Raw genomic sequence first — 12,056 nt, 5'->3', positions numbered from 1 at the left:
TTGTCATCTAGAGTTTTCTCTTAACTTTACCATATCCTTAGGTTCACTCTTGAAACTATGGTGCCTCTGCTCACTATCACATTCAGTCCTGTTTTCTCTCCTATTTTGCACTGACAAATGGGTTTACAGGAAAATGCTGCCTGATTTAGCCTATGTACCTAGATGTTTTTGTTCCAAACAAGGGACCTTTGGTTTTATATCTCAGTGTGAAGCACTACTCTGCAAAACTCCAATCTACCAGCTTTTCCCAAGGTCTCCAGTGGCAGGAATCCTATCTCAGCATTTTCTCTCATCTTAGTTCAATCTTCATGGCACTTGGTAACTTCTCTTCATATATACGATGGTTGAAGTTCAAGTGTTTTAAAGAGTTTCATCAAAGATATAACTTTATTAAATTAAAATGTTTATTTTCATTTATCCATAATTGATAGAAATCCCACTTTCTGTCTGGTTATTGAAGGTATGTAGGAAATGTATGTTTTTTATTTTTAAGCTAATCATCTCATTGAGCTCTTTTTTAGTTCTAATTATTTTTTCTTTAATTCTCTGGGATTTTATGAGTAGAAAATTATATTACCTATAAATTTATCATCTAACAGTATATTTTATACTCCTTTCTAACACACACACACACACACACACACACACACCCTTATCTTGTGTTGTCCAGAATATCCAAGTCAGTATTGAATAATAACTATGACATGAAGTGTGCTGTTATGCTCCTGATTTTTCATGGGAATAATTCTAGTGTTTTTACAGTTTAAAATGAAGATGGCCATTTTTTTGTGACAGCTGTCAAATTTTTATCAACGTTCTTTTAAATATAGATCACAGTAATGATCTGGAAATACTTTGTTTTGAAACTTAATATAATGTGGAATTTGTGTAGAGTCCTTTTTGGAGAACGTTGATAGTGTCTTTCTCAGATCTTTATTTTAGGTTAGGCGCTCCTAATAAACTGATGTCAGGTAGGGTGGTTGGTAATGGTTGCAAGCCTTCCTTTTCAGCAACACTTGATGAAAATTTTTTCTGCAGCTCAGAGGAAGATCTGGTATGACTGCTTACCAAATATGTAGGAGTATGAAATTTGATATAGGTAAAATATGTGATTGAATCAGATTGGCTAGCTCTTAACACAATGACATTCAGCAAAATTGAGTTAAAAAATTAAGTAGAGGGCTTCCCTGGTGGCTCAGTGGTTGAGAGTCCGCCTGCCGGTACAAGGGACATGGGTTCGTGCCCCGGTCCGGGAAGATCCCACATGCCGCAGAGCGGCTGGGCCCGTGAGCCATGGCCTCTGAGCCTGCGCGTCTGGAGCCTGTGCTCCGCAATGGGAGAGGCCACAACAGTGAGAGGCCTGCGTACCACACACACAAAAAATTAAGTATAAAAGTCTAGGACTGGGACTTCCCTGGTGGCGCAGTGGTTAAGAATCCGCCTGCCAATGCGGGGGACACGGGTTCGAGCCCTGGTCCAGGAGGATCCCACATGCCGCGGAGCAACTAAGCCCGTGAGCCACAACTACTGAGCCTGCACTCTAGAGCCCACGAGCCACAACTACTGAGCCCGTGTGCTACAACTACTGAAGCCTGTGCACCCTAGAGCCCATGCTCCACAACAAGAGAAGCCACCGCAATAAGAAGCCTGTGTACAGCAACGAAGAGTAGCCCCCACTCCCCGCAACCAGAGAAAGTCCGCGTGCAGCAACAAAGACCCAACGCAGCCAAAAAAAAAAAAAAAAAAAAAAAGTCTAGGACTTTTTGATCTGTGTCTTAATAACATCTAGAAAAAAACAGATGTGAAGTTTAGTTTTTAATCCATCATAAAAAAGTTATGTGATGCAGCTGTTAAAGAACCGGAAGCAATTTTAGACTCGCTATTACTTGATATGTAGTATTTAGAATGAAAGGACTAGATGTCCTCTTCTAGGATATGATTTGACCAATCTGGAGTATGACTTTAAGATCTGAGAGGTACACTTTGGAGATGAAATAGAATAAGATTTTAGAAAGAGGTAATTTTAGAAAAATTGGTACATAGTTATAAAAATTAGTAAGTAAACATAGGATAGAGTTAACTAGTGTGAAGATTCATGAAAAAGGGTCTATGACATTTCAAATGATATTATATTATGGAGAAAAACTTGGTAGTACAAACTTGAGAAAGAAATTCTATAGTAGTATGCTATTGGTAAGGTGTTCAAGTAAAAAAAGAAACAATGAATGATGTAGGCCAGGCCGCTATGTATTGAGATACATAGCCACTTAATTTACCTGCCCAAAGCTTAGCTGGATATTTAAGAAACAAAATTGAGTGATACAGATCTCTACCCTCCAACAGCTCCCACCCTGTGAGGCTTGATTTGAACCCTACATGAAGCTATTTTATAGGATGAAAATTTGCTTAACGTGATTGTCATGTTCAGTATTTTAATTTAGTTCCCATAAGTACATAACATACTCCCAGGGAATAATCGTAAGCACTAAGAAAATCTTATTTATAGCACAGTATCCTTTTGCTGACAAACTCTTTGGTGGGTATTCAGATTATTCTCCTGTTTGGCTTCAATATCTCTAATATGAACTTATGCATTATGGCTAGAAATCTCTTGAATTTACAGATTACGGCCAAGTTTGGTGGGAGAGCTTTATTATAACAGTCTTTGCAATAGAGCCCAAGCAGAAATCAGAACAACGTTTTCGCACAGAGTCCACTTAAACTTGTACTTGCACCTAATTAAAAGCTTGAAAGTATTTGAATTAGGAGACACTATGGAAAATGCCATAAACTGGCAAAATGAAACATTAGAAAGGAAAGGTTCTGCTAAAGAGAAGTTTTGTTAATTCATGATTTTATTCACCTAGTAATCTTTTTTTAAATTAATTAATTAATTAATTAATTTATTTATTTTTTCACCTAGTAATCTTATACAAAAGAAAAAAGTCTTGAGACTTTCTCATCTTTGGGATATCCAAATATCCCAAGTATCTCCTAAATGTTGCTTTCCCACAGATCCCAGTTTATATGAGTAAATATTGCTTTCCCTTGCTTCCCACAAACTCCAGTTTATGTCAGTAAATACCACTTTCCCACAAACCCCAGTTATGCCTAAAGATAGGGAGGCAGATGGTGGGACAAATTCTACTAGGAGAGTGCTATCCACTTATACCTAAGACTAATTAAATCTTTTAAAAATAAACACCAGTGGCAGTTTAAACAGAAACAGGAGAAAAGGAAAGCCAAAAGTCTGAGAAGTGTGTGAATGGGGGAGAGTTTTTGTCAGGATTTTCCATGCTGATTCTCAGTATGTGTTTTCCTTTCTCCCCACTTCCTAATCCACACCCACACATCCTATTGATCTCAGAGAGGCAGAAGTGAGTGATGGCGTGAAGCGAGATCTTAATTCCTTGCCCAGGAATTGAACGTGGGTAGCCTGGATGAAAACCAGGAATCCTAGCTGCCACACCCACTGGCTCTTGCTCCCAGTGAAAAATGCATTTCTCACAGAGGCAAAACTGTAAAAACAGGTACAAAGTTTATTATTAGAGACACAGCACAACAACAAGTGGGAGAGCACACAGAGAAACAGTTTGTTTAGTTTAGAAGCAAGGCCGAGATGCACACCCAGAGAGAAAGGGTGTGGGCGCCCTCCTTAATGAGCAGGAGCACAGTAAAAATGTGGTTAAGTCATCTATATAGGGCAGTTCTTCTGGGTCTTTGTTTACCTTTGGCCAATTACCTGGTTTCTTTTTCCACACCTGCCCTGCCTTAGGACCCTCCCCAACATGCGTGCACAACAGCCCAGAGGCTATGGGATGGCCTTAGCATCACATATTATGGGGTGGTGCCCCCTCCCTTTTGACCCCCAAGGAGTCTTTCTAAGCATGTGCAGTATTTCCGTTGCCCCAAGGATGGGAAATGTATGAACTCTCGATCTTTTAACAGGGTTTAGTCCCATTCGGTCCCTGCCAATAAAATGTCCAATGTCCAGTTATTTACCCTATTTCTGTTGCTGGTTTTTACATCAAGGTGCAGATCTTGAAATATAGACTGGAGTCTGGTCATAAATATGTAGTTCTGGAGCCTGTTTGTCTCTTGTATGTGATGTAAACAAGGGGCTGGTAATGAATGTCCAGCCTGGAGCCCATCTACCTCCTGCCTCACTATCCTCCTAAACCCGGGATAATTAGAAGCTTGATTGCAGGTGTAAAATTCACGGGCCGGGCTTCCCTGGTGGCGCAGTGGTTGAGAGTCCGCCTGCCGATGCAGGGGACACGGGTTCGTGCCCCGGTCTGGGAAGATCCCACATGCTGCAGAGCGGCTGGGCCCGTGAGCCATGGCCGCTGAGCCTACGCGTCCGGAGCCTGTGCTCCGCAACGGGAGAGGCCACAACAGTGAGAGGCCCGCGTACCGCAAAAAAAAAAAAAAAAAAAAAAAAAAAATTCACGGGCCTTCCAAAAGTTGAGTACATCTCTCCAGGTGCATTTCATCTGCTGCTAATGGAAAAGCGAAAAGTATAACCTTTTACCCCAAAGCAGTTAGCTTGGTTAGCAGCATTAAATTAAAATGAGAAAATGCAAATCCTAATAATCTCTCACACTGAAGTAGAAAATCAGTTTTGGTTCTGAAATTTGCTGAGGAATAAATTCAATTTTTATTAGTTATTTCACATCCTAATGAGGATTCCCCAGTGATGGATATGCTTATGACTCTACCGAACATTTCAATGGGCTAACAGGTTTCTCACTTTAATTTTATTCAAGACTTGGCGTCAATGATTTTTTTGGTTCCCTAATTCGGAAAGACAAACTAGTCAGGGGCATTTACTATATATTTACATTGCCTTATGTGGCAGCCTGCCCTACTTCCTTGGAAGAAATAAGGAATGGGTTTGTGATGGTCACAGGAGACTGGTTCTTAGTGGCACACTGAAGTTACCAATCCCACTTTCAGTCTTAAAACCAGAAAGCTGGAGCTGCCTATCTACTCCTGCCCCCACCTCCATTTTAACTGACAATTTAAAAAATTATTAGAGAAATATTCAAACATACACTAAAGTTGAGAGAATTGTGTAATTAACCCCACGTATCCTGTACTCAACTTCAATAATTATCAATACTTTTAGGCAGTTTTCTGACCAGGAAATATAATGCCCTGAAAGCTTCAATTCTTTATCTCTATTTGGCTTTTGTCTTTCAAATTTTGGTTCCTGGGGCTTTGGACACTGTAGTTGTATTAAAAGAAGGATTTGAGTGAGGAATTTAGTGTTTAATGTCAGTCTCTTTTTCAGCTCTCCTCCCTCTCTGGAGAAGTCACTGGTTATAGGGTGCTAGGCGGAATCTGGCAGTATTTATTGCGGCCAAGAGCTGTTTTTCATAAAACAGATCACTGTCCCGATTTCCGTGCAGAAGACCGGCCAAAAAACAAAGCTGGAGAATTTATGGGTATCAAGCCAGTTCTTACCCCACCTCAGTGCTGTTTTCTAAACATTTACAGAGAGCAAATTTGCAGAACAGTTTTCTGCTCACACTCTGTAAAGTATCTCAGTACTTTCCCCTTCACTTTACACGTCCTGTTTGGGGATGAGTTGTCAATCTTTCTGAGTTTTTGGTGCTAACCTCCTCCCTCGCCCACAGCGTCGGGGGTCGCTTGCAAAGCACTCCCAGTAGGGCCTCCTGGGGAAAGAGAAACTGCTGATCCGCAAAAAAAGCGGAAACGTGGAACCGGAATTGTGCTCGCACACTTTTGTGTCTTGAAAAGCGAGAATCCCGGGGAAGCTTCCCAACCTGTCCCTCGCTGGTAGCCTCTACTGAAATCTTGGCAGCTCCCGGGATATAAGAAGGTGCAGGAAGAGACTTAAACCCGCAGCGGAGAGGCTGAGAATCCAGCACGGAATGCATCCCAGCACTTGGTTTTGTGGGCTCCTGTTTCCTTAAGTCTCGAAGGTGTCGTGGTTCACGGTCTCGGTTCCGCCTCTCAGCGCCTCCGCCCCGCGGTTCCTGTCGGAGTTCCGCCCTCTCCGCGGTCACTGTAAGGAGTCAGTGGGTCCGAGCGCCCGGGACCCGACGCTCCGCTTTCAAGCAGTCGCGGAGAAACGCCAGCCAAGACAGTTATAAACTGTCTTCAGGTAGAGGTTGTAGACATTGAGACCGCGGCGGTCTCAGGGCGTTTCCTAGGAAACGCCGTTTAAGGGAAGGCGTATTAGTTGTTGGGAGCGTCTTCCTTGCCCCGCCCCGCGCTCGCTGCCGGGGCGCGGGGCGAGATCCCAGCTGGCAGGGAACCGAGACCGCGCTTCCCCAACGCCGGCGGTTTACCTCGTCTCTGCACCCCTAGGCGGCGCTGCACTCCTCCGCACCCGGCTCGCTCCGCTTTCCCAGACGGCTGCCAAGCCTCCAGTCTAGCAAGCCTAGCTCGCAGCCGGCCGGCCCCGGGCAATTCCGGTATTCGGAAGGCGAACGTCGGCGGTCTCTGCACCTCCAGTCGGCAGCAGCGGCCGGTCGGCCCTCTTTTTTTTTTTTTTAGACCACGGCCTGTGATCTCCGGGAGTCCGGAGTATGGTCCCGGGTCACCGCTGGTGGAACGAGGACGCCGAGAGGGAGGGAGGATGGTGGGCTGGAGGGTGGCGGTTCTATGTTTGTGGGTCTCCTGCGGCTCTGCAGCGGGACAGGTCGAATACTCCGTGTCGGAGGAGGACGAACGGGGCGTAGCCGTAGGCAGTGTTGCCCAGGACTTGAGGCTGTCAGCGGCCGCTCTGTCCTTGCGGAACTTTCGCTTCCTTTCCGGCCACGGCGAGCCCTACTTCGAGGTCGATCTGGCCAGCGGAAGCTTGGTGGTCAGAGGGCCGGCGGATCGCGAACGGCTGTGCGGGGACAAAGCTGCCTGCGTCCTGACCTCTGAGCTGGTGCTGGAGGACCTGCTGGAGCTGCACAAGATGCACGTTCACGTTCTGGACACCAACGACAACTCGCCTCACTTCCCTGCCGGCGACGTGCAGTTGCGCATTCCCGAGTTCCTGATGCCCGGAGTCCGTTTTACTCTCCCTAATGCCCAAGATGCCGACGAGGGAAACAGTGGGGTGCTAAGCTACAGCCTGAGCCCCAGCCAGCACTTTCGCCTGGACATGGGGTCGTGCGCGGGTCGACGGCAGCGAATAGCCAGAGTTGGTATTGGAGAAAGCGCTGGATCGGGAGCAGCGTGCCACCCACCGGCTTGGGCTCACCTCCTGGGACGGCGGGCCGCCGGCGCGCTCCGGAGACGCACAAGTCACCATCGTCGTGGTGGACACAAACGACAATGCACCTGTATTTGAGCGCTCAGTATACCGCACCAAGGTGCCAGAGACTGCACCCAACGGGACTGTGTTATTCCGAGTTCAAGCCTCGGACCCGGATGAAGGCTCCAATGGGGAAATCCGGTACTCCTTAAGCAATAGCACGCAGGCAAAGCTGCGACACCACTTTCACGTGCACCCTAGAAATGGGGAAGTGCGGGTAGCTGCTTCACTAGATCCGCCTGAAACGCTGTTGGAGGCATACATCGAGGCGAGGGATGAAGGCGCCTTCGGTCTAGCCAGCACCGCCAAACTGCTGGTGGAAGTGACTGATGTGAACGATCACGATCCCGAGGTGAACCTCCCCACTTTCTCCAGTCCAGTTTCCGAGGACACCGCCGCTGGCACAGTGATTGCTCTCCTTAGTGTAAGGGATGAGGACCTTGGTCCCAATGGTAAGGTCGTTTGTAGCATGTCCACTGGAGGCCCTTTTAAGCTGAAGGCTTCCTTTGACAACTACTACAGTTTGCTGACTGATGGGCCGTTGGACCGGGAGCAGGTCAGTGAATACCAGGTCCTGATCACCGCCTTAGATGGTGGCTCGCCCCCACTTAGCGCCCGCAGGACACTGACTGTGTCAGTTGCTGATGTGAACGACAATACACCAAACTTTCCTCAACCGAAACAGGAACTTCTTGTGGCTGAAAACAATGGCCCTGGGGCCTCCCTAGGACGTGTGTTTGCCCAGGACCCAGATCTGGGGAAGAATGGCGTCGTCTTTTATGAGCTGTTGGATATTATCTCTGAAGGGCAGGCAGCCTCTAACTTGGTGGCAGTAGATTCCTCCAGTGGGGCTATCACTGCCAAAATTTCCTTTGACTTTGAGCAGCTCAGGGAGTGTTACTTCCAAGTGCAAGCCCAGGATGGTGGCATTCCTCCCAGAAGTGCAACAGTGACTGTGAACTTGTTTGTGGTAGACAGGAACGGCAATGCTCCAGTCATCTTGTTTCCCTTGCCCAGAAATGGCTCTGTCCCAGTGGAAATTGTGCCCCGCTCTGCCAGAACAGGACACCTGGTCACAAAAGTGGTAGCAGAGGATGCAGACAGTGGCTCCAATGCTTGGCTTTCTTACCACATCTCTCAGGCTTCTGACTCGAGCCTTTTTAGAATTTCAGCCAATATGGGAGAGCTCCATACTGCTCGCTTAGTTCTTCCCACTGATGCAGTTAAGCAGAGGGGGGTGGTAGTGGTCCGGGACCATGGAGACCCATCACTTTCCACCTCTGTCACACTGGGCGTTCTGTTGAGCAACTCTGTCCCTCGGGTCCTTCCAGACTTTGAAGATGGCTGGGAAAAAGGCGGACACCTTTCTGCCCAGAACATGTATTTAGTAATTGCCCTGGCCTGTATTTCCTTTTTATTTCTGGGGTGCTTACTTTTCTTTGTGAGTAGCAAGTTGAGCCAGATCCCAGGCTGTTGCTCTCAGAGCTGCTGTCACTCTCCAGAGGAGTTGAGATATGGGAGCAAGATGGCTTCGAATCCTTGCATGACATCTGCCACAATAGATGTCACTACAGTCGAAAGACTTTCTCAGACCTATCTCTATCGGGCCTCTCTGGGACGTGGTTCTGACAATAACAGTTTGCTGTTGCATGGGGAATACAGTGCTGCTGACCTGAGAAATTTGGCCTCTGAGGTAGGACTGAATGTGCCAATATCCTGTATTCAGATTCACAATAGGAAAGGGGATCATGCAAATGTCAATGCCATGGTAAGCAAATTTTATGGGATTTGATTCCCTTGACCAGGAAATGGCCACTAGCTATTTCTGAAATGTTTCTTAGATGAGCCTTTGGCAACATTTAATCCAATGAATTGAATGCTCCTGCTTAGCATCACCTGTGCCAAGGATTCTGGGAAGATATAGGTGTTAAAAGAGACTGTCCTTGGCCTCAAGAAGGTTACAGTTTATTTTTGAGAAAGCAAGGTAAGAAATTCAAACCTATTACAGAACAATTAAAATAATATAGCATAAAGTTCTAAAATTAAAAAAAATAAAGCACCAAAGTTTCTGGTACAGGTAATAAACAACCTGGGGGGTCTTTTTTATATAAATTTATTTATTTTTATTTATTTATTTTTGGCTGTGTTGGGTCTTCATTGCTGCTCGTGGGCTTTCTCTAGTTGTGGTGAGCAGGGGCTACTCTTTGTTTCAGTGCGCATGCTTCTCATTGCGGTGGCTTCTCTTGTTGCAGAGCCCAGGCTCTAGGCACGCAGCCTTCAGTAGTTGTGGCACACGGGCTCAGTGCTCTAGAGCACAGGCTCTAGTAGTTGTGGCGCATGGGCTTCGTTGCTCCGCGGCATGTGGGATCTTCCCGGACCAGGGCTCGAACCTGTGTCCCCTACATTGGCAGGTGCATTCTTAACAACTGCGCCACCAGGGAAGTCCCCTGGGGTATCTTTAAATAATTCCTTTTAGGAATTTCTTTAAGGAATTACTTAAAGCAAATATCCCTTCATTAGAAGTATTTTGAGCAACAGATATGTGTAAGGCATTCTGATTCCTAAGGTGAGAATGAAAATTATGTAAGAGTCTTTGTGTAATACAAGCTAAATATCATGAACGATGAGACGTTTATTCATACCATTACAATACATGATTTAAAAATGATGGTAACCTAAAACATGTAAAAGTAAATTGCAGTGGATGTTCAAAGAAGGGAGAGAGAGAACATGAGAGGACATCAAGGCAGGGAGGAGGGAATCAGAGGAGGCTTTGTGGTAGAGATAGCTGTTGAATTGGATTGTGAATGCTATACCATTTAATAAAATGCAGCATACTCTCTAGGCTATATTTTACAATGAGTCCCGTTTTGACAAAGTAGTCTTTTTTGAGAATGATACTCGAAAACACAGCTAATAGTTCCACACAGTGTTTATAAGTGCATAAAAATTCTAGTCATGTCTCAAAACACCTATTTGTACTGACAGAAAGAAGATAAGATGATTGGGTATAGGACTTGACAACCTTTTATTTTGTGTTCTTATTGATATATTTCACAAAGAAGACAGATGGGTAATTGTTATGTCAGAAACATTTGTGTGTTCAAAGGTGCACTTACCATTCAAAGTCCATTCAACTTGGATTTAATATTCTTATTATTTTAGAAGCCAGAATACTTAGAAGTAAGTAAATACCATATTTGGGAGTAATGCATCTAATAAAATTAAATTATAACTCAGTTTATCTGTTTGGCATTTCAAAACTTTCTGAGTGGAGTGGGAGCAATTGGCTTAGCAATTTTACAATATTACTTTCCAACTTCTCATAGAGATCATGGATACAAGAGAAAGGTTGTGCAGAAATTAGGGAAGGGAATGAAGGGAATGTTCTACTCTTCTAGGTAATAAGGGAGAAAATTGGATAAGTTATTCTCCTTCAAATAACTATGTTAACTGCAAACAAAATAGATTTGCATCCATTATAATTTTGCATAATTAATGTTCACACATGATATAATGGAATCCAATATATATGATTAGTAAATACTTGCTGATGAATGAATAATTAAATTTGTGAATATATTAATTGGTTGGAAACACTGTTCAACATAGAGGGAAAAACTTTAACTTACTTTTATCTTTATGTGTATATATAGTTAACAGTTTAAAGGCTATTTTCCAACATATTATTTTCTTCCTTATGATATATAATCATGAAACAACACAACAGGGATTTTCTGGTCCTAGAGCTAGCGTGAAAAATTTCAATGCTGTATTCTGGGGTTAAATAAGAGTCCAGTTCCTGTAGATAACGAAGTGATTAGTAGGAATGCACATCATAACACTGTGAACTTTGCAGTGAATGAAAATTAAAATGCAGTTAATTTTAAGGGAGAAAATTGGTGCACAAAATGTTAGTATTTCAGGTATCAAAACACAGTGTATAAACTCTCTATTAAGAAAATTCACCGTTTATTTCTTTTATTTCATTGCTTTCTGTAACAAGGAGAGAGAAGGATACCAGCAAGGTCTATGAAGTTTGAGAATCAGGAATTGTTTGAGAGAAACATTTTGACTAGACTACAAAGGAAACATAAGTAAGTGATAAGAAGATCAATGGATCTGAGAGTTAGAAGGAAAATTATCTACTTTAAAGGGAAAAAAATGTAGTTAATAACAGAGGAAAATGTCCCTTGCCACAGAATTTTTAAACTTATGTGAGTGATAAATTAACAGAGATATACTGTTTAGACGTGCAGGGCTATTGTGCCATCTCACTCATCCAGTTGAAAAGTCTTTTTCCATCACTGTTGATATTTCGCTTTTTAGGTTGTTCGTTGTCTGTTAATTTTTGTGGACTGGATAATTCCTTATATATATAGAAAGTTTGATGTATAAAAACATGGGGAAAATAACTTCCATAAAGCTGTAGTATTTGTAATTCAACACAGGCATTTATTATTTACTTCTTCCTATCCAAGTGCATATTGATCCAATCTTGATTCTTTAGAAAAGAATGCTTATCATAGTGTTCACTGAATGCCTTAAGAACAACTACAGAATTCTAGAAATAAGGTATTTTTTGCTTCAGTTTTATAAAACATATATCCTTTGAAAAGTGTGAAATTTCATAATTTTAACTGTGTGCCCGAGTCACACAGAATCATGTTGATGCATATGTTTTATATTTTGTTCTAACTCTAAGCTCTTCTGTCTTATTTTAGTTTAGAGTGTATGTTAGTATAATTTACAATACTAAAAAAAATTAACTTGAGAAATT

At 43.4% G+C, this 12,056-nt stretch overlaps 2 protein-coding genes across 8 annotated transcripts in view; both read left to right on the top strand.

Moving 5' to 3' along the window:
• The window catches only part of LOC307051380 (protocadherin alpha-C2), a gene marked incomplete at both ends in the record, with an annotated part of 147,142 nt that overhangs the window by 63,023 nt on the left and 72,063 nt on the right, over nucleotides 1-12,056 (top strand). The gene's annotated exons all lie outside the window — the stretch shown is intronic.
• On the top strand, nucleotides 6,608-9,068 carry PCDHAC1 (protocadherin alpha subfamily C, 1; the record flags this gene model as incomplete). The annotated part of the gene is given in 3 exon segments (XM_079701704.1): nucleotides 6,608-7,135; nucleotides 7,137-7,154; nucleotides 7,158-9,068. Coding segments are annotated over 3 exon segments (2,457 nt in total).

The sequence above is a fragment of the Hyperoodon ampullatus genome (assembly GCF_949752795.1).
Source record: "Hyperoodon ampullatus genome assembly, chromosome: 4".
Taxonomy (NCBI): Eukaryota; Metazoa; Chordata; class Mammalia; order Artiodactyla; family Ziphiidae; genus Hyperoodon; species Hyperoodon ampullatus.
The sequence above is the reverse complement of the archived record's forward strand: the minus strand, read 5'-3'. Positions and strand labels throughout refer to the sequence as shown.